This window comes from Calliphora vicina, chromosome 4, assembly GCF_958450345.1.
Source record: "Calliphora vicina chromosome 4, idCalVici1.1, whole genome shotgun sequence".
Lineage (NCBI taxonomy): Eukaryota > Metazoa > Arthropoda > Insecta > Diptera > Calliphoridae > Calliphora > Calliphora vicina.
Window position 1 is genome coordinate 78,597,630 of NC_088783.1, and position 24,699 is coordinate 78,622,328.

Consider the following 24,699-nt stretch of genomic DNA (forward strand, 5'->3'; position numbering starts at 1 on the left):
TAGAATTCATTGTAATGTACTAGCCACAGAGAATTATACATAGAGACGAGACACTCCGATTTGTCAAACAAAAGTACAACAAATAATATTTCTGATACAACAACAAAATACATTGACTAGCATGTACTTTGTTGTTGTAAGAGATAGGTTTTTGACAACAGACTTAGGTTATCGACAATTCCGTCTCGTCTCTATGTTACCCTATGGTACTAGCTTAAAAAGTCGTTAAAGTGAACTACTTCCAAATTTGTTTGCTGGGTCATTATAGTTTGTAATATCCCCCTTGTTTCCCTCTACACTAGTCACACTCAAATACAATAGAGCATATTCAGACGACAATTTTCATTGACTTTTATCAATTTGAATTTGTTTGGAAAAGACAAAAATTTATCATGTTTGATATACAGTGGAACAATGGAAACATTTAAAAATTTTCAATTAATAGATCAAAATCCTAAAAAAATTAATTTTATGCAATGCAATTTGTATTTTTTTAATATTTCATTAATGTATACTTTTAGTTATTTGTATTACTAACAAATTTTAACATAATTAATTAAATTATGTACACAAATAGAAATCAAACTAAAATGTATTCATTCAACTGTGTCACAGACATTAAATTCGTACGAAAATGAAAATTAAAACGTATTTAGCTTCTATAGAAAAACTAAAAATTCCATTTTCAAATAAAAATTTAAAAATATTTCATGTATACTTTTACGAGCGAAAAATATTGCGCCTTAAGGTATGTGAAGTATTTATAATAGATTTTATTCCTTACGAAAGATTTTTTAAAAAATCCAATTAATTTTCGTCCAGCTTCTAAGCAATAATCGATATTTTGATATAATTTAAATTTATTCTGTGTGGCATCTGTTAAATTTGTTACATCATCATTATTTTACAAATCACTTTCTGATATTCAATGTACAAGGGATAAATGTATTGTATTTCGGTCGGACTTTCATATAATTTAATAAACTGCCTTCTTCATCCATAAATACTATTTTTCTCGATTTAAATAATAAAAGTTAATTTAATATGTATTGGAACATATTTTAAATTAAATATATAATTAAAACTTTAAATTATGATTAAAGATTCAATTAAGTACGATTAAAATCGATTTACAATCCTTAGTGGTGACATATTTTGCTACCCCTTAACACTTTCAGTTAAGAAAACAAGTCAGCGTCTATATATCGACTTTTAACGGAATAAGCATCGAACTTTAATACTGGACTTACATAGCTTCCAATATTAAATTGAAATATTTTAAATTAACTGATATATTTATTATGAATTAAACCACAGTAAATTCATTTACTGTACTCTACAACAATCTGACAAATGTTAACAAAATTCAATAAAACATTTTATGGCTATTTTATTTCGCTGAAACATAAGACTTTTTGATATCATATTCTAATCGATCGATAGAAGTTGTAGAAAAAGAATGGGCAGATCTAGCATTAAATTACCATTATTTAACTATTTTAAGGCAACCCCTTTCGGTAATCGATTAAATGCTTACTGTCTTGCTGTAAGTTATCTTATCAGTATAGTTGACTCATGTTTTTCAAAACTTATTGAAAACTTAAATGCGTATTTGATTTTTCTTTGAAATATATCGAACCCGTGAAAAACTATATTGTTTCAACCGATTTAAATTAATAAGATTTTAATTTTTGGTCAAAAAATAAATATAATATTCGACAAAATGTTCTTATTTTAGTATCGAAAATTGCTCACGATGATTAAAATAAAACCTAACAAATAACCAAAAAGAGCATGTGTGTAAACAAAATTAAAATAGTTTTCGGTTCCAGGACCGATTCCAATTGATTACATCATGCAGTATTTTTTATCTAGCAACTTTATTAAGAATATTTAGACATCCCTATTTTATAATTGGAAATACATTTTCCTCGAATTAGCGAATCTCAAAAATAAAAATTATTTTAATGTTAAATAAAATTTAATTTTGATCAATATGATTTTGTGTTTGTTTCCCTTTAAATAGTTCATTATTTATAAAAATAATTCTTACCTCATTCATAGTTCATTTGTTTATAAAATTTAATACTTAACATCAGTAGAAAGACCATTAAGCAGTTCTTTGAAATTTTAATATTGGGTATATCCATGGCCAAATCTTATTAGAATTAAATAAACAAAATCAAAATTTTAATAATGTTTATTACCATCTAAATGACGCTAAATGCCTCTGTCTTTTGGAAATTTGTATTGAAATAAGAACATTGAAGTATTCGTTTAGAAATTATCATTCATATCAATTTATTTCATGAATTCTTGTTTTTCTCTTTAGAAAAAATTAATCCATTTAAATTTTTTACAAGTTTTTTATTAAAAAAAAGTACACTAGGTATGTTTTATTTAGTAGAATGTCAAGTATTCAGTTTGACTTACAATATGAAATATATTAAAGACTTTAAACTCGTTTAAATTACACTTCTAACACGAAAAAAAATAATAAGACATAATAACAACCAGCGTTATGATGAATAGACTTCTACCAATTTTTCTATAATCAGGGAGGAGTCTTCCATAAATGAAGACAATATAAAATTTACTTAAAATTATATAAAAAAGATGATAAAAGTCCTTTCTCGATGGTAAACAGGAGGTTGTGAGGAAAGAACCCATAACGTTCTCTCCCATAACAAAATCTCAAACATTTCTGGAGGGTTGGTTGGAGTGGGGCAAACGTGGAAAAGTTGGATTTTTCAAAAATGAAAATGTATTAATGATAAATTAAAAATGAAACGAATGTGAAAAACGTTTGAAGAAAAAAAATCTTATTGTTGTTTAACCGCCTTCTTGGGTTTAGGGCTCTGTGTTTGCTTGGGACTGCTTTGTTTGCTTGGCTTGGGTGATGTTTTGGGTGTCTTCGATTTGGGTGGAGATTTTTCTGCAAAAAAAAAGAAGAGTAAAACAAATTAGATATGAATTTTATCTGCAACCTCACTAGAACTTACGCAAAGCTCTCAAAGTCTCCTGGGGCAACCATTCGTAGTCAATGGAGTTATCGTTGGCAGTACCAGTTTCAATAGTTTTCTTGGTAGCAGTGCGCTTACGTTTGCCAGATGAGCCCAACAAGTATTGTTGGCCGACAACCAACAACAAAACAACAACACCGGCCATCAAGACATACAAGAAGAAAGTTTCACCGTCCAAACCTTCATCGACTTCAGAAATCAAAACGGTTTCATTGAATACAGATTCCATATATTGAACACCATTGGAGTCGCGATAGTTCATAGCAATGTTTAAACCGAAAGGACGGCCAGCAAATTGATCAGAGGGCATGAATGAGTAGGAAATAGTGGCTTCAAGACCAGACTTAACTTCACGATTGTAGGCAACAGCTGAGAAGTTTTGGATGTGATAGTTAAAGTCCATGGGGTAACGGAAAGAAGCTTCAACAGTTTCAACAACAAAATCGTTGGGTCCCTTGTTAGTGAAGCCAATCAAGAATTCAACGGGCTTGCCTCCGGGTAAATCCATTTGTTGACCAGGTGTGTAAGTAGGTTTGGTAAACAGCAAAATTGTGTCAGCATAGGGGGATGTTGATTGTGTTGAGTCTGAGTCTTCGTCCGCTTCGACATCTTCACCGGTTACAGCACCATCATCACCATCAGCTTCAACAATGTCTTCCTCAACGACATCTTCAGCAAAAGCTGAGAATTTGTTGGCTAAAAAGGAAAAAGAGAAATTTAGCATTTAATGAATTAGTTACTGCTTTGAGTTTCATGCCAACTCATTACTAACAATGATCTTGACCTAAATTGTAGGAAAATTTCCTTAATTCACATAATTTTCATTCAAAATTGCTTAAATCAAAGAAATAAAAACTTTCAAATATTGTTGACGATACTAGTTAGTGGTTGTCATTTCAATAACATCGTTTTTCTGTGCCACGTCAAAGTACGTCGTTTGCTGCTGCAACAACAAAGCCGACGACAACACACATTATGAAAACGTCACACATTCACTGCACTTCTTTGATTTTTACACAATTCACTTACAACAAAATTGTTTTTTTTTAAACTTACGTGCATTAAATGTGCAAATAATGGTGGGTAACACCAACAACAATATTAACATATAATTTTTCATTTTATGTTTATTTAATTTCTAATTAAAAACAGTAAATTTTAAAAAAGTATTCCGCGGCTCGTAAGCAATCTCCCCGTTTATGATGTGACGGCAGCGAAATCAGAAAAACGTATGAAAACCGAATGCGTAAAGAGAAAATACAAAACGAAGTTTAGTTGTTGTTGTTTGATTTGATACGAAATCGTATTACGTGTCAGAGACGTCAAATTGGGGTTTGTCAATTAATAATGGAAGTGTTCAGAAGTAAAATTATTCAATGGTCTTTCTCTTTTTTATGATGGAAATAAGGTGTTTCATGTATAATATATTTTTTTCATAAAAATTCAACGAACATTAGTTGTTTTGCATACTTGATAATCTATATATATAAAAATTAAATGGTCCATGTATGTAATGTCATCACGTGAGAACTGGCAGGAGCGATTTGGCTGATTTTTTTTATTCGATTCGAAAAGAAGTAAAATAACACAAAACAAACATTTTAAATTGATTTATAATAAAATACAACTTATTTTTACAAATTGTTCGCGTACTTTTTTGGATATTTTTTTAGATTGAGAGTAAATGTATTTTTACGCTCTCAATTAAAGTTACTGGATATTTTTTACTGGAAACTACGCGAACACACTTATTGTCTTTAATTGATTAATTATTAGAGGGATTCACAATCTAGAGTAATTGGTCTGACAACGCAGTAAAAGAGCACAGTTGCACAAATCAAAAAACCAAAAAAAATATTGAATATGAAGCAAATACAGTCGGTGAAATTATCAGAAGATATAAAAACGAGGATCAAATTGATTTTAAAAATCAAACTGTGCAGCCAGAAAAGCTTACCGAGATGGAAGAGCCCTCTATTGTTAGAAAAATCAAGGCTAACCCACGCATAAGTGCTAGTGAAGTTAAGGCGGAAGTTGGAAAAACAGTTTAAGCAACAATATGTCGCACCATTAAATAAAGCCTTTCGTGAATTTAAAAAACAGAAATCATTGGTTAAAATTTTCTAAGGAGCTTATAAAAAAAGATGTAAATTGGTGGGAAGACGTTATTTTTCTCGATGAAAGCAAATTGAACTTATTTGGAAGTGATGGAAAAACTATGGTGTGGCGGAAGCCGAATTAGGAGTTAAAATGAAAAAATATTTCTCTAACAGTTAAGCATGGAGGAGGAAGTGTAATGGTTTGGGGATGAATATCAGCAAAATAGGTTGGAAATGTGGTATTTATCTAAGGCATTATCAACAAAGATGTTTATTTGAACATTTTGAGAACAGTCTGCTGAAAAAATGGGAATTGGAAGAGCCCTCAGATTAGAGTATCCAAAACTGAAACCGAAAACCGGTCAACCGGTTTTTCCATCTTTGTAAACTCCATCGGTTTCCGTTTTTTTTAACATTACGGTTTTTTGACAAACCGGTTTTCGTAAGACTTAACCGGTTTTAATGAAATATATTTTCAAACATATTTATGAAAAACTTTGAAACCATTTTTAAAAATATTGATTTATTGTGTAGAAAATTATAGTATTTGTCAATATTTCGTAAAAGATATAAAATAATTGCATAAAGATAGAGCATTAAGAATTCAAAAATGCAAAATTTCCGAAGATTTAGTACACCATTCTTAACACATTTCCAATTAGCGTTCACAAATAAAAATAAATTTAAGTAGACCTACTTCATATTAAATAAAAATTTATTATAAATCGGTTAACCGGTTTTTTGAAGACAAAAACCGAAACCGGTTAACCCGTTTTTTTAAAAGACAATAATCAAATCCGGTTTTTTGAAATGTACACGTTTTCGGTTAAACCGGAAACCGGTTTTTTTGAATTTGCCAGTTTTTTGGACACTCTACCTCATATGTTCACAATAACGAGAGGATTTTCAATGAAACTGTTACAATAGCAGCTGCTCGCTTTATACCGGCTGTACGAATTCAAATTGTGATTGGATTGCTCAGCTGAACGTAGAAATTAGCAGATTGGTAAATGAGCACAAACGGAAATGTTGGTTGGATAATTTGAAGAACTGCAACTTGAACGCAGGAATTGGCAAAGCTGTGGTCAGATCTATCCCTAACCCCTCGAAGAAGGATAATAGAGCCGCGATTCAGTTTGCCGATACCACCATTTCCGACCCTAAAAAATGTCCGCGAGGTTTTAGCCGAATTTTTATTGAGCACCCAGATAGTGATAAGGCCAAAGAAAACGTTCACAACCTTCTAGTCACTGACGAACCATAACTTTTCATGCCTAACGAAGTTTCAGGCTGTTGGCCCATTTTCCATGAATGATGCTGAAAAACCTTGATGAGATGGGGGTCGAGTTTATGACGAAAATTAAAAAACGTCAAGAGCATAATTATACCTGGAAAATGGGTCGATTGATCCCTCTGTTTAAACCCTGTTATCTCTAGTCGCGAAAACACTCAAGGCTCTTCTCTCCATAACGACGCGACACATCTCAGTAGCTCATCACCTGCATGGTTTCCGGAAAAGCGCAGCCATAGCTACTCAAGTCTCACAAGGTCATGATCGCCAAAAACCTTGAGAACGTTCCGGGTGGCGCTGAATTTAACGAAGGCCGTCGATACCACCACCCTCTTGAAGGATATTTTCCAATCCTCCCTGTCGAACAACTTGAAGAGATGGATTGTGAATTAATAGAGTGGACGACAGTCGAGTTTAGAGACAATAAATGAAAACAACGAAGAATTAAACCAGCTAAATCATATGTTACACTTTTTACAACAAAGGAATTAATGCTGGAAGTAACGTTGAAGTCGATGGCGCAAGAATTCCGACAGCTATTTTTTTATATTTTAGGTGTAAGTATAGACAAGTTGGCGCCTAACAAAACTGGAAAAAAACGCAAAAAGTCATTTGAACTGTTATGTTTAAGGCGCTATTTACATTAAGACTTTTCAGACGTCTGTTTTTTCGAATTTCCTTTTGAGAATATCCAAAAAATCATGAACATTTACACGGTGATTTTTACATGAAATTATATTTGTCTTGTTTTTAACATTTAATTGTTGATTCTCTTTAGTTGTTTATTCGTAATATTTTTTTAAACGAAAACATCTTTTTTATTTATTTATTCTTTTGTCCACATTTTCAATTAAGTATTAAATATTTTTGTTTTTTTATTTCTTTCTTTGTTTATTTAAATATGTATGTATTAAAAAAATTTTCTTTTAATAGATATGATGTTTTCACTTCAACAAACGAAAAATTATAAAATATAATAAGAAGAATACGAATGAGTGTAAAGAGGAATGTCAAAAAGAAACATGAAAAACCGAAATCATGTTTCTTTTCTTACCCCCGATTCTTCTCTACCCCGCGTACAACAATCATCGACAAACATGAAAACAGACGTCTGGGCAAACATGAAAAAAAATCATCGTGTGAATGCGTGTAACTTTCAAAACACATTACTTAAATACAAACAAAACACAGATACTTAATGCCAAATATGTTGAACAAAAATTTAAATTGTCATAACATAAACAAAACACGAGTTAAGTTTTCGTTCAACTTCAGGATTGAGTTCTACAATAGGCTATTTCCATTTTTGTATACGTACATAAACATATTCATTAATAATCATATAAAAAATTAAATTTTGAAATGAATATATTTATATTATTTATAGAATATATTTAATTTAATACTTTTTTACACTATATACGTTCAGTTCGAAACACCCTGTTGCAGACAATTATGTTGTGTAAACCCAAATGCAACTCTGTGTGGTGACTACCAAATAATTGAACGAAAATCTTAACGAAACAAACAACAAATTTGCCAAAAATGAACGAAAATACGTTCTTTCTGTTTCCGGCTGTCACTTTGAGTGTGTGTCGCACGTGAATTTTTTTTACGAAAATCACAAATTTTATTAAATAAATATGGATAAACCAGTTGTTTGGGCACGTGTCATCAAAGTTTTGGGCCGTACCGGCTCCCAAGGTCAATGTACACAAGTTAAGGTTGAATTCCTTGGAGAACAAAACCGTCAAATTATCCGCAATGTTAAGGGACCCGTCCGTGAAGGTGATATTTTGACATTGTTGGAATCTGAACGTGAAGCCAGAAGACTTCGTTAAGACTTGATGTTTTAGGGGAGTGTCAAGATGAATTAAGACTTTAAATTTATTTACAAACAAGGTATTGTTAAAGAATGTGCAATTATTGTGTATATGTTTTTGACTAATTAAAGTTTGTTTTGGTTTTTTAGATATTCGCATGCAGCAAAATGACGTTTAAGGAACTTGTGCTTTGAACTTTGTGGATTATTTTTTTTTCATGTAACACATTATTTTGCAAAAAAAAACTGCTGTGAATATTTCGCAAATAAATTTAAAGCTTTATGAAGGCTTGGTAAATTAGTAAAAAAAAACAATTGAAAGTGTGTTAGTTAATTCAAGTGAAAAAATATTTTATTTTTTATTGAAATGGAATTACAATACTAATGCTCAGTTTACAATGTAACATAAACAGGATTAACATAATTATTTGTTATTGCCGGAAGGATTCTTGGTAACTCATTAAATAAGTTTTCTATGTGTCAACATCTTGCCTTAGGCCGGAGACATTTGCAGTAGGCCAAACCAACATTTAGGTATTCTTCAAAGTCTTCCGATATTTCTATCAGTTTTTTATAGTTTTCTATGCCTTCTATTTTAAATGGATCAAACTGATGTGAAGAATATCTTAGTTTTAGCAGCCAGGCATTGAAATATTTAAATATATCACTAACTAATTCTATAAAATATGATATAGGTTTGTGAAAAGCATCGCCAATTATTAGGGGACTTTCAATTTTCATGTCCAATTGGGCGCATAGGTTATCAAAAACAAGACAGGATTTCCGGAGTTCAGTTACAGAACTGCTAATGCGACAACTAGAAAATAAAAATTAATGATAACACATTAAAGGAATATTGAAACTATAATCATACTTGGAACTTCTTATTTGTTTTAATTTCTCTGTGAATTCCTGTAATAGGGTATCTTCAGCTGGACCAGTATAGATTTCCGGGTAGCGACAGCAAGGGCCCGTGCTAAAAGTATTTCCAAAAATTATACTATATTAGAGATAATTTGCTTATCATCTCCGCATGATGATACGCAAAGTAAAGATGATTTTGCTACTTTAGTGATGAAGGTTTACTTGTAGCTTAAGTCAACTTACGTCTCCAGTGCAGTATCGTTATTGTGTAAAAAATATCATTGTCGTTACCTAATTAGGTTCCGTATAGTTCTCTTTATAATTCTGAGATGGAAGCCAGATACTCACCTTTCCAGGAGAATGTATCTTTGTGATAATATCCATATTCTTGCTACCAATTCATTTTGCAATTGCATTTCATTCTTCATTAGTGCATTATGTTCGCGAAATTCTTTTTCTAATACCAATAACTGCCTTAAGGTTTCATCTTCGATTTGGTTGAGTTTTTTCTCTTCACATTGTGTATCTGTTGTCATTTTTAATTTAATTTTTTTTCTTTCTACATAAAAATATTCTAAATTATCAAAAATACAAATTGTTTGTTTGTTTTGATTGAAATTAGAGGTTATTACTTTAAGAGTGTTACCAAGTTTTATAACACTTTATGTCGAATAGGGTGTGTCAAATAAATGTGGTTTTAATTAAACGTTATTTAAATAGCTCAAATAGTACAAACTAAAAAGTATTATTATGGTATTTTTAGAAAACGATGCAAACTTATGTTTCATTTTTAGAAAAATTGTATAGCCCGTTTAGTAGCCCGTACTCAGTATTTTTTTTGAATACCCCTTGGTTTTTATTACTGCTTCTTAGCGACGATACATTGAACCAATTAAAGAAATTGGAAATATTTTGCCATTCTTTTTAACCGTACCTTAATTTTGAGTCCGTATTTTGTGATCTACAATTTCCCATAGGATTTCTATTGGTTTGAGATCTGTCTATTGTACTTCAAAACAAGTACCTCATTGAATTGTAAACACTCGGTCCATAATAGACCAATAAGTTACGAGAAATTACAAGTCAATAAAATTGCAAAAATTATTTTTCTTTGAAATTGATATGTATCACAGAAATTTATATTACTGAATATTTTACCATCAAGAACTTCCTGGTTATGTGTATATAATTCCAATCTAACATGTTTTAGGAGAATTAATACATTCCTTTCGTTTTGAACGCAAACATGAGCAATTATTTAAATTTTCCATTAAATCGCATTCCTTGTTTGATTTAATCAAATTCATATAATCTTCTATGGACACAGAATCTCCAGGGTCTAAAAGTTGGGACCAACATTTCAGTTTGCATAAATTGCTATAAAAGTAGTGGAATAAATCAGCCAAAATGTTTCGAATGTAAAATAAAGATTTCAACGAACAGGAGCCTTTCATAAATGGACTTTCGACTGTAGTATCTAGCTGTTCGCAGCGGCGGTTTAATTCAGTTTGGCAAGTTCGTATATTTTCCATAGACAATGCTAAAAGACAACTAGTAAGATAAATTGGATTAAATTTCAAGTATGTTTAAGGTACATTTAAGTTATTCTACTTTGATTCATTGATTTTTCTTAAATTTGTATGAAATCTGCATAAGGCCCTGTTTTCAGTGGGCAAGGATACAATTTCAGGGAAGGGTTTGACACATACTCCACTACATAGTTTAAAAATAAAATAATATTAATTTTAAATTAGTACAGGCATCAACAAAATAATGCGATTTATAAAAAATTATACCTTGTTAAAATTAAATATCTTTGAGATTGTATCCACATGTCATTTATAAGTTCTTTTTGCATTTCCATTTCTTGTTTTACCAGTTTTTGGTGGTCTTTTAAAAGTTTCTCTAATTTAAGTATATATTCATGCACCCACTGCTCCAGGTAATAATCACATTTGGTATATAAAGTTTTGCAATGTTCATATTTTTGTATTTGTTTCTCAACCATATTTTCATGTTTCGCATATAATTTACAATATTTTGAATTTTTTAGTTCTACATTTTGTTGTAGTTGCGAAGAATTATTTTGCCAGCAAAATACACAATCCATATTTGTATTGAAATATAAATTTAATAATAATTTAAAATAATTTTCTCGTGTTATTTGTGTTTGAAAATAACTGTCATTTGTTTCATAAGTTTAATTAGACAACACTTATTGCGAAAAGTGCTGCCAATTCTTATTTTAACGGACTATGCTATGAACAGAATTAAGTCGTATGTCGTAAATGCATTGTAAATATGCTCCATATACCTGAAGATTTCATCGCAAGTACAAATTTTTTATTTTGTTTGCAAATGTGTTATAAAATATTGGTCTCTTAAAATTAAATATATTTTAATTAAAATATAGGAATTGTTTTAAACATTTTAATTCCGAGATGAAATACACTAATCTTAAGACATAAGTAATTGTTAAGTATACCTATTTTAAATACTAATTGTAACGATCTCGGAAGTTTTATCAGATTTTCTTTTGTTCGCTATCAATCAGACATGTCTAAAGTTCTTTTGAAATTTACATCAGAACTGGAACAGAATTTTGCCCGGCAAGTCTGGAAAATGTACGAATTTCCCCAAAGTATAATGTATTACCGACATCAGATACAAAATCTACAACTTGAGCAGACTGTCGAAACGATTTCTGATCGAATTCGGAAACAATTGTTTAGGGGATATTTTCTAATTTGAGCACATAAATACTATTTTTTTCGTACTATTTTTGCGGTTTTACGCCGCAATTCTGTTCACCTGGTACTGACTGTCGTTTGTTTACTATCCAGCAGGAGATTAGAGTACGTGCATTTTGCTACAACAAATTGTGTAATTTTGCCAACTTTTGCGTAATTAACCAATCAAGATATTTAATACAGGTATTGCTTCAAAATGGTTTTTAAATGCCAGGAGGATAGTTTTTTAAAACAGGTAATACAAATTAATTTATTGAATTAAAAATAAATACACAAATAATTTACGTATGTATTTTCAGTTTACGACAAAAGTAGTATCATGTGAATTTGGTTTACTTAAATGGTGCCCACCCGGCTCAAACGAAACTAAAGAACTGCAAGGTTATAATGTTATTTGTGAGGATACTATACTATTTCCCGAGGGTGGTGGCCAGCCATGTGATTACGGCACTATCAATGATTTACCCGTACGTAGTGTGATTCGTAAAGGCAACGATGCTGTTCACTTTATAGAATCTGAAACGGGCTTTGAAAAGGGTACTGTTGTTAAACAATGCATAGATTGGGATAGACGCCTTGACCACATGCAGCAACATTCAGGGCAACATTTGATTACAGAATTATTTGACAAAGAATTTAATTATGATACTACTTCGTGGTGGTTAGGAACTGAGACATCCTATATAGAACTTAATACCAAACATTTAATTAGCCGTGAGTCATTGGATTTAATCGAGGAAAAGGCTAATAACATAATAAGAGAGGGAAAGGAAGTTAACGTTGTGGTATTGGATCCTGAGACTTTATTAGAGGTTTGTATACAAAAATATGTACATACATCGGTAAAAACAAAATATTTAGTTTATGAATGTTTATCAACTTTTAGGTTGTATAAAATCATCATAAGAAAGTTCGTCAAAAATATGTATGTTTGTGCTAGTAACAATAATTTCAGCAAGTGCGATGAGAATGTTAAAATAATTTAAATTATCTTACTTTTTTAAGATGGATGGTGTAAGAGCTCCACGTGGTTTACCCAAAGATTGGCAAGGTCCCGTACGTGTAATATGCATCGAAGGTCAACGTAATAACATGTGTTGCGGTACCCATGTTAGCAATTTATTTCAATTGCAAGGCGTTAAACTATTATATGCCGAGAAAAACAAGAACAGTGTTATTGTTCACTTTGTAGTGGGACAACGTGTTCTAAAACGTTTAGGTGAATCGTTCCAAAGAGAGCAACAACTTAATTTGGTTTTAAAGTAAGTATATTTTGTAAACACATACCCTTTCGAGTCCTTTGGATATTTCCATTTATATTTTTTTATTTCGAAAAACTCGCGATTTAATTCACGATTAATTTTTTTTAACCAGCAAATTTACGTAGACTATAACTTGAAATACTTGTATTTTAAAACCCTAGTCGAATTGTATTAATATAAAATGCATTTGAAAGATAATTATGTTCAGTTTAGACTACATAATAAAAAAATTGTTCTCAAAAATTAATTATTTTGCGATCTACAATTTCCCATACTCGGTTACAACCTTAGAGGTGTACTTTGGTCATATTTTCCTCAGCCTAGGGATACATATCGTCCCCTTAATAAAACAATAGTGTATAATTTTTTTGCCATTTCGAAATAATTGAGTTTAAAATGTTTCTGTTAGTAGACATCTAGAACAAAAGTAATATTTCAATTGATCTTTTGACCCACTTTGTGGAAGTAGAATTTCAATATTGTTATATGAGTTATTACTCAATCGCCATCCAGTAGAAAGTAATAAGGTGACGACGGTATTCAAAAAATAAAGTCCTTAGTTTTTTGATCAGTGTATGACAAATTTAGACAAAAGCCAAGGTTAAAAATTAATATAATTATACTTCGTTTAAGACATATGCCCTAACTAACAAAAGATTTAGCTAAATTCAAAAACAATCTTAAAAACATTTCATCTATTCCAAAAATTGAAGATTATCATCCTTATTCATAATCAATTTTTAATTTTATACAAGGTTTATAAAATAAAATTTACATACAAAAAATTGTTTTATAAACCTGTAATAAATTTAAAATTTTATTATGAATAAGGCCTTAGTTATTTTGATTTCAATTATTCAAACTAACGGAAATCACAATACTTTATAGAGTTAAAAATGCCATTAACTTATCATTTGAATCATGACACAACAATATAAGGTATACTCATTAGAAAATACATTCACAATTATACCATGACACAACAATATAGAAAATACATTCTAAATTATACAATTATTGTAAAGTCAAACAAAAGAAAATATGAAAAATAAATACGAAAAATAAAAAAATTATTACTAGTTTAAAAAAAAACGTGTTAAATCGCGAAAACAAAATAAAACAAATTATTTAAAATCATAGTTTGACGTAGCAGGGGTAAATATTGAAAACTATAACTAATGATTCAACCTTCTACAATTATTGTATCATGACTTGAATTAATTTGAATTTTTTTATATTTTTAAAACGGCGATTAATTTTGGGCCCAATACGTCCAATTTGTTTATAGTACTTAAAATTATTAAATTTATTGTAGTTGTTAATTAATATTTTTTCTTTTTATTTCGAATCACTTAGGGGTGGCCCTCAACAACATTTGGAGCTAATACAAAAAATACAAAATAATGTGAAAGCCGTCAAAAAATCGTTTCAAAAGCTCTTGAAAGATTTCGCTACTGCAGAGGCTGAAAAATTGATAAATATGCCTAAACCATTGCCGAAATATTACACTCTACATCGCAGAGATGGTGTAGAACCAGATTTTATCAACACTTTCCTAAGACATGCTCCCGTAGAAATATCACTTTATTTTGTTACTGTATCCGAACCAGATATTGGTAGTCAACCTGGCAAGGGGCATATGGTGTTGCGAGGAGATGCTGAGTTGGTGCAAAATTTTGGACCCAAGTTTTTAACTATCTTAGATGGTAAAGGCAATGGTAAGGAGGGAAATTTCCAGGGCAAAATATGCGATATCGATAAAATACCAGAGTGTGATGCCATGTTAGAGGAATACTTTAAAACCCACAAACCGAAGGTGGTTGATAAGGAAGCTATGCGTGAGAAATTCAAGGGTGAATTTATTCACAACAAAAAAGGCAGCAAACTGAATTAACTTTGCTGAAACGAATTGCAAATTATTGCTGGTAGAAATGTATTGTTAATTTGTTGATATATTACTTTTATTTCATCTTCTACTATATATATTTATATTTATCTTCTATATTTATATTATTATTTATATTATTACTGGTAGAAATATTTTGTTATTTCTTTTTGATATTAAATAACTTTTATTAAATCTTCAACTATCTGTATTCAACTTTATCTTCTATATTTTTTATCGCTACTAACTTGTTTGTGTGAAAATTTCTAAAAGGAAAACAGCAGCCAGTTAAAATATAAAATTTAATATGAAGATGACTCTTAATGCAAGATTTAAACTTAAAGATTTAAAAGGAAAATTAAGTTTATATTAGATATATTTTACGTTTTGAAACGCTTTTTTGTACATCTCTTTAAAAAATTTTAAAATTATGATACTAGAATTCAACAAACCGACCAGCAAGTTTTTTAAAACAAATTTTATTTATTTAAACAAATTTATTAGCTTCTATGTTCTCGTCCAAACTTATCACAAATAATTAACATCGAAATTGTAGAACTCATATTTTAAGCGCCAGAATTGATTCCAAAATCCTATATCCACAATCTGTTCATGGAAATTCCAAAAGTTTACTTGTGTATATTCACATTGTGCTGGGTAAGTACAATCGTCTTGATCGTATAAATCCTCCCATAAAATAGTGCATATACCCAGGGATAAAAATCTTAAACGGTTTTGATTTAAATCGCCTTGCAAACGTCTAATATATGCGGCTGACTTAGGATTTTGTAAAGAAGGGTTTACCATTATCAAATCATTGCTAGCTGTACGGAATTGTTTGTGGAAATCTTCTTCATCGGGGTTGCGTTTGCCACATTGATATAAGCCATAACCAGTAATGGCATAAAATGCGGCTTTTCGTGGTTTCTCTCTTGTCTCTTTTACTACACCCATCACTACTTCTTTATAATCACTGAGAAGACCTTTCCAATAGCTGGCCCATTTTTCAACCATCGTTCCTTTGAAACGTTCTGGCACGGCTAATGTGTTGTTTACTTTTGTGCTCATGTTGGCTACACGCATACCAAATGGTAATAGACGCATCTTGGTAAATATTATGTTATAAATAAAACTACTTTTAATTAATATATTTTAAAATTTTACGAATTATTTAACATTTCTCGCAATTTCAACTAACGAAAACACACTGCTAAACAGCTGACGATGCTTAGGTAAACTTGGTAGCACTTTTTGAAATTCCAGAGCTGACGAACTTCTTTACATTTGTAAATCCGATAAAAAATTGAAAATGTTGAAATTTATCAAAAAAATGTTAATAATAATAAAAAAAAACATACGAGCCAGACGAAATTTTTTTTCTATCAGAGAAAAAAAAATTAAGAACTTTTTAGCATAAAACGTACAAAATTTGATGTATTTTAGATGTTCCAAATTTGGAAGCGTTAAACATTTTATAGCAGCTTTTAGAATATTTAAAACAGATATTTAAAAAAATACGACTCTAACTAAATAACAGCTTGGATCTTTTATATATATTATTTGAAATTTTAGAGTATATAAAACTGATATTTTTAAAAAAATTCTGAAGTCGAAAAAAAAATTTCCAACATACTAAAATGGATAACCAATATATGTAAGTATATATAAAATTTCTTGATATTCGGATAAGAACTGAATTTTTAGTGATATTTTTTAAATTTTGGAGAGCAACATAATTGAATAATTTCAAAATAGCTTCTAAACCACTGTGCTTTCTGAAATACACATACTGTAGCAGATTTGGTAGTTTTTAATCATAAATTTGGCAGGAAAAGTATTGTTTGTCTGGCAACGCTTTGAAATATAATAACACATGCAATAAAAGTGTAGTCAATTTAGTGATTTTTGGTTTTAGAATCTAAATTTTTTTTATCTATGTCGTTTTATGTATTTGTGTATAAGAAAATATAAAAAAATATTTCTAGAATTATTTAATAAATAAAATGATACAATCCAAGTATATACTAGGGACTTTTGGTTAAACAAAGAAAAGCTCATTTAAGTTGTAAATGTGAGCGTTTTGCTTAAAACATACATGGCATCACTGGGCAGATATTTGTAAACAATTATTTGTTTGAACATTAATTTTTAGTTTTTTTTTAAGTTTAGTTTAAAAATTTACTTAAAAAAATGCCTAAACGAGTGTTAAGACATCATTTGGACAACGCCGCCAAGATTCGAAGAAAATCTATGTTTCTTGATGATCCTTCACAGTTGTCAGCTAACCTAGAGGATGGAAATGAAGACGATGAAGAACTGGTCCAGAAACCGACAAAACAAATGCAATATTTAAAATTAAATCGAAATAATGAAGTTGAACGTTTACTTCTGCACAATAGTAAAATATTAGTCTATCATGTGGAACATAGTGTATTTCCAGCATTTAATGTGGGCATGTGGCCACTGGAAAATAATGAGATGTTAACCAATTATCCTTCCTGTGCTGTTTCTGTGCCGCGGCCCATATTTGTTGCCAATAAGCAATGTGAAAAAATAGATCTTTGTTATAAAAGACCGATGAATGCTGAATTCTTTATGAAACGTATAAAACACACCAGAACTTCATATCAAACGGCATTGAAGAGTAAGTAAGATTGGTTTGTTTTTTACAATAGGAATACATATATATATTTTTTTTAATAGGTAATAAAGCTATTAGAAGTAGTAGAAAAGATGGAATATACCATTCCTCGGTATATGATATGGCTGAACGTATTTATTTGCAGCCGGATCCTTACTTTCATGGCAGTTACGATTATTATTTTACGGGTGGTAATTTAAGCGTTTTACCAAATCAAGGAAATATCATACACGCAGGGGGCGAGCATTTACTAGAAATGTGTAAGTATTCTTTGAATGTCCCAAATAAGTATAAGAATTTTGTTATACTATGAAAGAAAATCCTATTTTAGACATGATATTAAAATGTTTTCTAAATTTATATGTAAAATTGAAATTAAATTAATTGAAACTTAATCCCAATTGTGTATATGTATACAGTACCAAAACATGCAATAACTGAAGTCATTCATTATAGTAGATTTTTGTTTCTTAACCAAGTGGATGTCAGATCTCCATATAGCGACGGAATTTGCCAAAAATTTTTAATTTATTTGATTTAATACATCGTTAGCTTAGTGCGCAAAAGTGCTAAGTAAAAATACAATATTTGCGTAAACCAAATTTACAATTATTTCCCATTTTCTTGTTGTTATACTGTGGTATGATGCAAAATTCTAAGTCCATTTTTAAAAATTCTAAATTCAAACTTTTAAATTTATTCATTTACTGCCTGTTCCACGATGTCGAAACAATTTATATGAAAAACACTCAGTTTTTAAAATTCTTTCGAATAGTTTTCATACAAATTTGCTTGAATCATTTTTCTTTCGACATCGTGAAACAGGTAGTTAATTACAACTAAAAAAACGTAAATAATAATAATTTTAATAATATTTTATCATTTGGAAATTTATTATCATTACAATATCAAAAACGATGCTCTACTCCCTTTTGAGAACAACTTTAGTGACAATAGAAACTTTTAATAATTGAACAGAGTTAAAATTCAAGAATAAAGAAAAATAGTTGTAAAAAAATGTGCAAAGTCCACTAAAAAATCCAAAATTAGTAATATAAAATGTGCTTAGCCCCAAAAAAGGACTTATAAGTTGCTAATGCACTTCTTCTAAACTGTGATTAATTTTATTATAAATCATACTAAATAAGTAATAAACTCTGCATTTAAAACGGGTAGTTGCTGCGTTTACAGTTTTTGGCCGAGTGAACTCAATGTATTTGCATCAAAGGTCACGATATGAAGTTCCTTATACAAAATCAAGGCTACACTTTTAAAATAAAAGTTGTAGTTCATTTTAAAATTTTGGAAATGATAGACGTGGGGTTGTGGCGCTTTTTCTAAGTTTTCTCTTTATTTCCGTGTTGACAGAATCTTTGGACAACCTTATCGTATCAGATTTATGGCATTTTGGCTATTTATATTACAGAAGAACATTTATTAAACATTTCTGATAAATAAATAATGATTCCAACTTTATTTTGGGAATATAAAATATATGTTTCTTTTGAATAATTAGGTTAATGGTAAAAAAACTAAATTCGTATACTTATAAGAGACACTGTATGCAGCTTAACGTTTTATAAAATATTTTATTTATCAATTTAGCGGTTAGTGAATTTCCCCTAGAAGATGGCAGTGATTCCAATTCCCTGCATAAGATAGCCTCACATAAAACTACCGAAAACAGTGAAATATTTGAAGTACGCCCACTCAGAACATCCCTAGACAATAGTCAGCAAAACTGTTTTATAGCGCGCCAACGTAATCTTGTATCTTTTAATTACCTCAAGGAAAGTAGACAAATTAAAACTGTAACACAATTTCGCACAAAGTCCACACCATTTATAAGTTTTGCCCAATCGGAGCGTGATATTAATACGTTTATTATAACAACAATGAAACAGCATGTACGTTTGTACGATTTGAATTGTAGTGTACCGGCATTGGTGAAACTATTTGAAATTTCACCTCATACACCGAGTATTTCATGGAACACGGTTAAGCCATGGCGAGAAAATACATTCCTTTATGCTAATGAGAAACAATTCTTTTTGCTCGATACACGTACCTCACCGGAACAGTGGTTGGGTGAAGTTACCTCTGCTACGGATAGTATGATGTGTGATCATATTTCAGCCGTACTGCCAAGTGACTTCAATAATTTATTTTATGTAGCTACCAATCACAAGCTGCATTGTATGGATATAAGACATCTGAAGAAATTTTCCTTTAGTGACACTAATGGAGCCATTTGTCGTTGGACCCATCAGCTACGTTATGCTCCTCTAATGATGGATACATTCCGTTTACCTCAAACTGAATATATAGCTTTGTCCTCGCCTTTAGCTGGTGATTTACATATTTGCCAATTGTCCAGAGAACGCAATGAACAGGAAATTAGTATGGAATCATCAATGCGTGCTCCGAAACATATTTACAGTTCACCATGTTTACCTTATCAACCAACCACTCTTCTGGAAGTTTATGAACATGCTAGAGTATCGGGAAAATGTCTAAGGCCCGAAGCTAACTTGGAAGCGCGTCTTAAATGTTGTACAACCGGTATGAAATTTATAAAATCATCTTTAAGCAATTCAGAATCTGGAATAGGGCTGCTATTAACTTCAAATTCGAATGGTGACGTTTTTGCACATACTCTAAGTAAACGTGAGAAAGATGAAAATGAAGAACGTTGCAATAGACAAAGTGATGAAATCATGACTGAATTTGAGCAGAAAATATATGAACAAACCCAACAACCTCTAAGCTATACAGAAATAAAAAACATGAAGGGTAAGAAAAATTAACAATTTTTAAATTTATCAAAGGTTTATAAAACAAAAAAAATTAAGAAATTCATTTAATTATGTATATCCTGAATTCCACAAAAGAGCACTGAAAAAAAGACGAGTGTTTGAAACACATACCATTACGAGTCCTTGGACATTTCTATTTTTATTTTTCAAAATTTCAAAAAACTCGCGATTTTATTCACGATTTAAAATGGAAATGTCCAAATGACTCTGAGTTTATCGAATATTATCAAAACTTTTAGATCCAAGGTCAATTTGTTTGTGATGTCAAATGAAATTCATGATATTGTTAACATTGTAGGGTTTACACAAAGTTTTAAGGGAATTTAATATTTATTGTAATTATTTATATTGCTTACATTTTTTAGGTTTACGCAAAGTTTTTCTTTGCAAGCCATTATCCTCAGTTAAAAAATATGATTTTGATGCCATGGATAATGAATATGACGATGATGCTGTTGTACCAGCCAACAATGTAACAAATCCTCCAGTAAATGTTCGCCCTAAACGTCTACATTTGGGTCGCTGGCAGAAACCATTATCCACTCTACACTCCTACAAAGATGCTCTAGTTGCCGATCTATTATCCATTTGGGATATAGACATTGAAGAAGAAAAACACATACGTTTGGGCAACATACGTAATGCCAAACCCGATCCGGCTGTAAAAGTTGAAGATTGGCTTAAAACTAATATTAATTCAAATCCTCCTCCTATGTTATCAATACCCACACAAGAAGTTTCACACTACAGTGAAATTGATACATCACATATTTTGGATAGTACTATCAATATTTCTCAAACTCAAAATACAACAATAGATTTTGAAAATGCCGTACATTCGACTCAAATCATGGATAACACTTTGAAAAATTTCGATACCTCTGCTCTTGAGATACAAATAAATAATGAGACAACAACGACTGTGGTAGAAAAGCTTAAAAACAAAAAGAAAAATAAGAAATATATAAAAGGTTTTTAAGAAAATTGCATTGGTGGTTGCATTTATTTTATAGTTAAATATACATAATAAAAACTTGTTGAATTTCTAATATGATAAAAAGAATTTTTAATTATTTTATGGAGTATTAGTTTTTAAAATTCTTTCGAACGGTTTGTAATACAAATGTTTTCGACATCGACGAACTGGTAGATAATTTAATGGCCGTATGTATTAAAAATCTCCAAGCATTTAATTTGGGGAAACTTCATTGTTCCAACACTTTTCTTATCTTTCAAGAAATCGCGATTTCTCTACGGCTTTCTTCAATTGAGCGAAATTTTTAAAATTTAAAATTTTTAAATATGTTCCTCTGCCTCTAGTACCTCAATAACATCGCACATCATACAAAAGTCCTGTGCGCCCACTTATCAATGACTTCCAATTGAGCAGTGACCGGTTATCACTGAGTATGTATTCTGGTTGCCCTGCAATCTGTCCTACTACACCAGAATTGGTTCGTAGAGTCCTGGAATATTTCGAAGATCAACATATAATAGTGGCATCATAGATGGGGGTAGTGCACTAATTTTGCAGTTTGCACTAATACTTAGTGATAGTGCAAAATTAGTGCAATCATTTTGTTCATATTTAGTGCTGAGTTATTAGCAGCCTCACTAAACATTAGTGATAGTAAGTTAAAAAATTTTGCACTCAAAATTAAATTAGTTGATTTAAAAAAATGCAATCTTCAGTTTATTGCAACTTTTTTGTATGCACTAATTTGAGTGCAACTTCAAATTGTGCACTAAATTTTTAAGTTCAAAATGGTTTAAGTTTATTCCTGTACACTAATTTAAAACTTAAGACTAATAGATCATTAAAAATAACAAAAAATATTTAAAATTTTTATTTTTCGAATTTGAATTCAACAATTTCATGACTACTCATTTTAGAAAATTTAGTGATAGTATGTTTAATGCAGCCTTTTTTTGATTGCAGGTTAAAATGTTGCACTAATTAATTGTAGTGCAGATTCTTTGAAAAATATAAAAAAAAAATTACTTTCAAATTGAGCTAAAAACAATGCTAATTTGTGAACATTATTTTAACAAGCATGAGTTGGAGCTATCTAAACTATTTGGGACATATTTTGCTAAGAACAATAGGCAATAAGTTACTTGCATAAGAAAAAACACCTGCTTGGCCAAAATGTCAAATTTTAGAGGGGGTAACTCAGAGAGTTCTCGACCGATCTTGTCTTGTAGAACTAACCTTGGTGCAAATTTCATGCCAATAGGAGGACATCGATTTCAAAAGTTGGTTCACTTGACATGAAATCTCCCATATATATTTTTTACTTTACAATAAATTTATAAATAAATTAAATAAAACTACTATGTCACCCTTACCTGCATTCTATACTCCCCGCACATACCCAAACGTGATCAAGGCTTCGTACCGCCGATCTACCACACCGCTATGAGGCATCAATGATATCGGTAGAGATCAATTAGTTTTAATTTTGTTTACAAGATTTAAATACTTACTGTTAGGCTTAAAAAATATGGCAGATTCAATAAATAAATTTAAAAAAGTTTAAAAAGTGTATTTCAACCTATGAAATTTGAATGTATGACAGTTATTCAATTGGTTTTACACTTGAATTCCGGCCAAAATGCTAATTGGAATTTTAGTAACATAGTAATGGTATTCACGTTAGTATTTTTATCATTGCAGTCCTCCTAGATTTTACATATGAAGTTTAATGACAATAAAACCAAACATTAACTAAAAAAATTTGTTAAATTGTCTTCTAAATGTCAGTTATTATATTTGTTTAACCAAGCACACAAAATGTGCTTACAACAGCAGGATAAATACGTTAAAAAACACATAAAACTAACTAACAAATGTTGAAACATCTGTCACAGTAATTTATTGTTTTTGTATTTGTCGTTTTGTCATTCTCTTTTTTTTAACATCCTTTTTGGACATTTTTTTTAGTACATTTGACATAAATGAGAACAAATTCTCTACTCTAGTAGATTCATCAACAGTTTTATAACAGACGTCGTGGTAAACGCTTGTATAGTGGCTTAGAAGAGAAGGAAAAAAAAATTAGAAACAAATAATTAATAAAAAAATTTATTAATTAAAAATCTGTATAATAAAATAGTGAAAATGTTAAAAAGTTTATATTAAATGAAATTTAATAAAAAAGAAATAATAATCATATAACTTGTTTAAGGTTTAAATAAAATGGAAAAAGTGTTACAAAAAAGTAATGAAATTTAAGAAAAATTTGAAAGAAAATTGCTTAAAGTGTTACGCAAAAGTTATTTTTATATATTAAGTTTGTCTGATACCACCAGCACCTACCAACTCCCACCCCCCCAAAAAAAATAACAACAATAACACACTTTTAAATAGACCACCCAAATTGTTAATAAATTTTCCAAGTAGTCTACCCCAAACACGAAAAAAGCTGCTATTGTTTTGTTGTACAATTTAAACGCCCCCAATACAACAATAAAGCCAAAAATGTCCTGACTCTTCACTGCGGCCTACATGCATAAAGTAACTGTCGTCTAAGTTGTTCGTGAGTTCGTTGCTTTCGTGTTATTAACCGTTTTTCTTACTCTTCTTTGGTTTTAGTACAAATTCTCTGGTTCTCTTTTAATGTGAGTGAGAGAGAGTGAAAATGTGTTTGTGTCCTCGTAGAATCGTTTAACAGTTTGTTTTTGTGTTAAAATTTGAGCACAAAGCGAAATGTACTAAAAAGTGAAAGTGTTCACAGTGTCAACAAAATAAATAAACAAACAAAAATAAAAAAGAAGGATCCTAGTTAAAGAAGGAAGCAAAAGTTTAAAGAAATTTAATAAAATTAATGTAAATGTCTATCGAATTACTTATATAAACATACTCACACATCAATACATTAAAGTAAACAGCACATACTTACATGTGTAAAATTGTTATTGTGAGCGCTTTTTGTTTTTGTGCTGCTTCAACACTGCTTACTCTTTTTTCCAGTAACAACTGCTGATGCTGTTATATAAGCTGCCATTTTGTGTGCGGCCCATTAAAAAGAACCCACTTAATTAACAAAATAGTCTTCAATTACTTGTTTGTATCAGCGGCATTAAGGAGTAGTTAAGTAAATCAAAAGGAGTTTATTTTGGAATAAAAATGTTTTAAATATAAAAAAAAGGTACATACATCCTGAATACTTTTGTATGTATGTATAAATGCATGTAAGCCTATGTATTAATATGTATGTAGGTGTTTGTTTATATACCAACATAC

At 30.3% G+C, this 24,699-nt stretch overlaps 7 protein-coding genes across 7 annotated transcripts; 3 read left to right on the forward strand and 4 right to left on the reverse strand.

Annotated features, from left to right (window-relative positions):
• Nucleotides 1-2,272: 2,272 nt before the first annotated feature.
• Nucleotides 2,273-4,258, reverse strand: l(1)G0320 (signal sequence receptor subunit 1 l(1)G0320). The gene is made up of 3 exons (XM_065510136.1): nucleotides 4,080-4,258; nucleotides 3,003-3,719; nucleotides 2,273-2,935 (listed from the first exon to the last, which is right to left on the reverse strand). Exons 1-3 carry the CDS (start codon nucleotides 4,141-4,143, stop codon nucleotides 2,823-2,825), a joined length of 894 nt encoding a protein of 297 aa, XP_065366208.1. The 5' UTR covers nucleotides 4,144-4,258; the 3' UTR covers nucleotides 2,273-2,822.
• Nucleotides 4,259-7,962: 3,704 nt separating this feature from the next.
• On the forward strand, nucleotides 7,963-8,550 carry RpS28b (Ribosomal protein S28b). Its single transcript, XM_065510139.1, has 2 exons — nucleotides 7,963-8,315; nucleotides 8,386-8,550. Exon 1 carries the CDS (start codon nucleotides 8,057-8,059, stop codon nucleotides 8,252-8,254), a length of 198 nt encoding a protein of 65 aa, XP_065366211.1. The 5' UTR covers nucleotides 7,963-8,056; the 3' UTR covers nucleotides 8,255-8,315; nucleotides 8,386-8,550.
• Nucleotides 8,551-8,557: 7 nt separating this feature from the next.
• Nucleotides 8,558-9,673, reverse strand: LOC135959111 (uncharacterized). Its single transcript, XM_065510138.1, has 3 exons — nucleotides 9,448-9,673; nucleotides 9,110-9,211; nucleotides 8,558-9,052 (listed from the first exon to the last, which is right to left on the reverse strand). Exons 1-3 carry the CDS (start codon nucleotides 9,633-9,635, stop codon nucleotides 8,716-8,718), a joined length of 627 nt encoding a protein of 208 aa, XP_065366210.1. The 5' UTR covers nucleotides 9,636-9,673; the 3' UTR covers nucleotides 8,558-8,715.
• A 602-nt stretch (nucleotides 9,674-10,275) lies between these two features.
• LOC135959140 (uncharacterized) lies at nucleotides 10,276-11,268 on the reverse strand. The gene is made up of 3 exons (XM_065510184.1): nucleotides 10,896-11,268; nucleotides 10,711-10,812; nucleotides 10,276-10,650 (listed from the first exon to the last, which is right to left on the reverse strand). Exons 1-3 carry the CDS (start codon nucleotides 11,207-11,209, stop codon nucleotides 10,296-10,298), a joined length of 771 nt encoding a protein of 256 aa, XP_065366256.1. The 5' UTR covers nucleotides 11,210-11,268; the 3' UTR covers nucleotides 10,276-10,295.
• A 672-nt stretch (nucleotides 11,269-11,940) lies between these two features.
• Nucleotides 11,941-15,198, forward strand: LOC135957870 (alanyl-tRNA editing protein Aarsd1-B). Its single transcript, XM_065508685.1, has 4 exons — nucleotides 11,941-12,084; nucleotides 12,149-12,661; nucleotides 12,855-13,111; nucleotides 14,468-15,198. Exons 1-4 carry the CDS (start codon nucleotides 12,046-12,048, stop codon nucleotides 15,003-15,005), a joined length of 1,347 nt encoding a protein of 448 aa, XP_065364757.1. The 5' UTR covers nucleotides 11,941-12,045; the 3' UTR covers nucleotides 15,006-15,198.
• A 261-nt stretch (nucleotides 15,199-15,459) lies between these two features.
• Nucleotides 15,460-16,216, reverse strand: LOC135957370 (mitochondrial import inner membrane translocase subunit Tim29). Its single transcript, XM_065508104.1, has one exon. It carries the CDS (start codon nucleotides 16,098-16,100, stop codon nucleotides 15,525-15,527), a length of 576 nt encoding a protein of 191 aa, XP_065364176.1. The 5' UTR covers nucleotides 16,101-16,216; the 3' UTR covers nucleotides 15,460-15,524.
• A 940-nt stretch (nucleotides 16,217-17,156) lies between these two features.
• TAF1C-like (TATA box-binding protein-associated factor RNA polymerase I subunit C-like) lies at nucleotides 17,157-21,490 on the forward strand. The gene is made up of 4 exons (XM_065507699.1): nucleotides 17,157-17,640; nucleotides 17,700-17,897; nucleotides 19,243-20,430; nucleotides 20,819-21,490. Exons 1-4 carry the CDS (start codon nucleotides 17,187-17,189, stop codon nucleotides 21,430-21,432), a joined length of 2,454 nt encoding a protein of 817 aa, XP_065363771.1. The 5' UTR covers nucleotides 17,157-17,186; the 3' UTR covers nucleotides 21,433-21,490.
• Nucleotides 21,491-24,699: the final 3,209 nt, after the last annotated feature.

Excerpts from the sequence above, each read along its gene's own strand:
- LOC135959140 (XM_065510184.1), bottom strand. The coding sequence starts at position 11,209 with ATGGATTGTGTATTTTGCTGGCAAAATAATTCTTCGCAACTACAACAA. Across the intron at positions 10,813-10,895 it reads AGATATTTAATTTTAACAAG|TGGAGTATGTGTCAAACCCT; the intron begins GTATAATTTTTT and ends TAAACTATGTAG. Across the intron at positions 10,651-10,710 it reads AGAAAAATCAATGAATCAAA|TTGTCTTTTAGCATTGTCTA; the intron begins GTAGAATAACTT and ends TTATCTTACTAG.
- LOC135957870 (XM_065508685.1), top strand. The coding sequence starts at position 12,046 with ATGGTTTTTAAATGCCAGGAGGATAGTTTTTTAAAACAG. Across the intron at positions 12,662-12,854 it reads ATCCTGAGACTTTATTAGAG|ATGGATGGTGTAAGAGCTCC; the intron begins GTTTGTATACAA and ends TACTTTTTTAAG. Across the intron at positions 13,112-14,467 it reads CAACTTAATTTGGTTTTAAA|GGGTGGCCCTCAACAACATT; the intron begins GTAAGTATATTT and ends CGAATCACTTAG.
- TAF1C-like (XM_065507699.1), top strand. The coding sequence starts at position 17,187 with ATGCCTAAACGAGTGTTAAGACATCATTTGGACAACGCCGCCAAGATT. Across the intron at positions 17,641-17,699 it reads ATATCAAACGGCATTGAAGA|GTAATAAAGCTATTAGAAGT; the intron begins GTAAGTAAGATT and ends TTTTTTTAATAG. Across the intron at positions 17,898-19,242 it reads CGAGCATTTACTAGAAATGT|CGGTTAGTGAATTTCCCCTA; the intron begins GTAAGTATTCTT and ends TTATCAATTTAG.
- RpS28b (XM_065510139.1), top strand. The coding sequence starts at position 8,057 with ATGGATAAACCAGTTGTTTGGGCACGTGTCATCAAAGTTTTGGGCCGT.
- LOC135957370 (XM_065508104.1), bottom strand. The coding sequence starts at position 16,100 with ATGCGTCTATTACCATTTGGTATGCGTGTAGCCAACATGAGCACAAAA.
- LOC135959111 (XM_065510138.1), bottom strand. The coding sequence starts at position 9,635 with ATGACAACAGATACACAATGTGAAGAGAAAAAACTCAACCAAATCGAA. Across the intron at positions 9,212-9,447 it reads AGATACATTCTCCTGGAAAG|CACGGGCCCTTGCTGTCGCT; the intron begins GTGAGTATCTGG and ends AAATACTTTTAG. Across the intron at positions 9,053-9,109 it reads AAACAAATAAGAAGTTCCAA|TTGTCGCATTAGCAGTTCTG; the intron begins GTATGATTATAG and ends TTTATTTTCTAG.